The sequence below is a fragment of the Penaeus vannamei genome, chromosome 20 (assembly GCF_042767895.1).
Source record: "Penaeus vannamei isolate JL-2024 chromosome 20, ASM4276789v1, whole genome shotgun sequence".
Taxonomy (NCBI): Eukaryota; Metazoa; Arthropoda; class Malacostraca; order Decapoda; family Penaeidae; genus Penaeus; species Penaeus vannamei.
In genome coordinates, this window is record NC_091568.1 from 41497099 (window position 1) to 41499524 (window position 2426).

Consider the following 2426-nt stretch of genomic DNA (forward strand, 5'->3'; position numbering starts at 1 on the left):
TTCAACTTCTTTTTCATGACTCATTTCAAGGTAGAAGGGGCGGAGGCAAAATTCAAGCATCATGCAGTCACGAGAAAGAATTCGGAGGGATGGAAAGGATAAGGAATGATCTATTATGGATACATTATATCCCGCGCCATTGCCCACAAAGTCCGAGTGGAAAAAAATAATGAACTTTGAATAAAAGAAAAGAAAAAAGGGCCGTCATTTCTGTGTTGTTTACCTTCCCTGCCTGCCATCTGGTGGTTGAAAGTACTTACGATGCAGTGGTTATTTAAAGGGGCTTTGGGTTTGTTTTGCGTCGATGGCCGAACGAGAGAAGAAACGCAGGATCCGATGGTCAAACGATCAAAATTACATGGGAGTAAAGATGTCGTTTTACAGTCTGTTGTAATTCTGTCTCTCGCCATTTCTCAATTTGCCTGTGGTCTATGTCTATTATTGATTTATTATTATTAATATATATTTTTCCAGGAACTACCAATTTCGTTCAGTATTCTGCAACTGACAGCGTGTTTTGGAATCCCTTCAAAGAGTAACAGATTTTGGCGGAAGACGGTTGCAAAAAATGTCGGGCGGAGAACTATGATATTGATGATAATGATTGTACAAATGGTGATGATAATGATTATGATAATGATACTAATGATGCTGAAGATGATAGTATGGATGTTACTAAAGATGATGGATGATGTTGATGGTGATGATGGTGATAATGTCAATGTTAATGTCAATGATAATGTTAATGATTATGATAATGATAATGATGATGATGATGACAATGTTAATGTCAATGTTAATGATTATGATAAAGATAATGATGATACTACTACTACTACTACTACTACTACTACTACTACTACTACTACTACTACTACTACTACTACTACTACTACTACTACTACTACTACTACTATTACTACTAACGACAATGACGATGATAATAAAGAAAGAGAGAAGGAGACAATAAGAGCAGACTGCCGCGGTGAACGGCGATTGAGAGAACAAAAGACGAGATGAAGCGAAACAAAGGAAGAAAGGGGTCGTCATTATGATTTTTTCCCTCTCTCCTTTTTCATCTTTTTTTCTTGCTATTAGTGGAAAGAACATTTTGAAATGACTCGTTGCACTGGAGTGGGTGGAGCAGAGTTGTCTTTTTCCTTTAATGTGGAGCGAAAATGTCATTTTTTTTTTTAAGGGGGCATGTTTTTTCCTATTTTGTGGAGCGAAAATGTCATTTTTTTTTAAGGGGGCATGTTTTTTCCTATTTTGTGGAGGGGAAATATGGTTCGTTTCCCCCCCCCCCTTTTTTTTAGAGGGGATGTGGTTCGTTTTTTTCATTCTTTTTAGAAGGAAAATGTTTGTTTCGTTTTTTTTCCTTTTTCGTGGAAGGTATATGTAGTTCCGTTTTTTTTTTTTTTTTTTTTTTTTTTTGTAGAGGGAAAATGTGGTTTCGTTTCATTTTTTTTTGTGGAGGGAACATGTAGTTTTTTTTTTCCTTAGGGGGGGGGGGTCCGTTTTTTCATGCCACTTAAATTTCTGGATTCTGTAATATATGGTGCCTTGATGTTGCGTTTGGGTTTTGCATTTGGATTCCGTGATGGGGAAAGGCTTGTGAAATTGGAATTAAAATCCTGGCAGGTTTGGCTCTTGGGGTGATGATAATGGGGGACGAAGGCAGTGGGGATGGCAGTGATGATGGTGATACGATGACGATGACAGTTGGTATGACAATGACGATGACGATGACAGTGACGGTGATGACGATGGTGATAGTGACGTTAACGATGAATGACAATGACGATGACGGTGACCATGGCGATGGTGACAATGGTGATAATGACGTTGACGATGAATGACAATGACGATGAATGACAATGACGATGAATGACAATGACGATGACGGTGACAATGACGATGATGACAATGGTGATAATGACGTTGACGATGAATGACAATGACGATGACGGTGACGGCGACAATGACGACGATGACGATGGTGATAATGACGTTGACGATGAAAGACAATGACGATGAATGACAATGACGATGATGACACTGGTGATAATGACAATGACGATGAATGACAATGACGATGAATGACAATGACGATGACGGTGACAATGACGACGGCGATAGTGATTGATACCGATAGTAACAACCTCAAAAATGGTGATGGATATGAAGCCATTCCCGTAACCCCGTGTCCCTCTCTCCCCAGGTGGCTGCTGCGGCGCCACGTCCAAGAAGACCATCGTCGGAGGATGGGCGTGGGCGTGGTGGTTCGTGACCGACGTGCAGCGCCTCTCCCTCGAGGTAGGTGCTAGGGGGGGGGGGTAGTTGTGTATGCGTGGGGCGGTCTGAGTGGGTTTTTTTGTTTGTTTATTTTGTCTTGTCTGTCTGTCTGTTTATTCTCTGCTGTTGGT

General features: G+C 40.6%; 1 protein-coding gene across 1 annotated transcript in view; it reads left to right on the forward strand.

The window, feature by feature from the left end:
• Positions 1-2221: 2221 nt before the first annotated feature.
• The window catches only part of Flo2 (flotillin-2), a gene marked incomplete at its 5' end in the record, with an annotated part of 19488 nt that continues 19283 nt past the window's right edge, over positions 2222-2426 (forward strand). Inside the window, 1 exon segment of the mRNA XM_070135559.1 lies at positions 2222-2316. Coding sequence (XP_069991660.1) covers positions 2222-2316 — 95 coding nt within the window.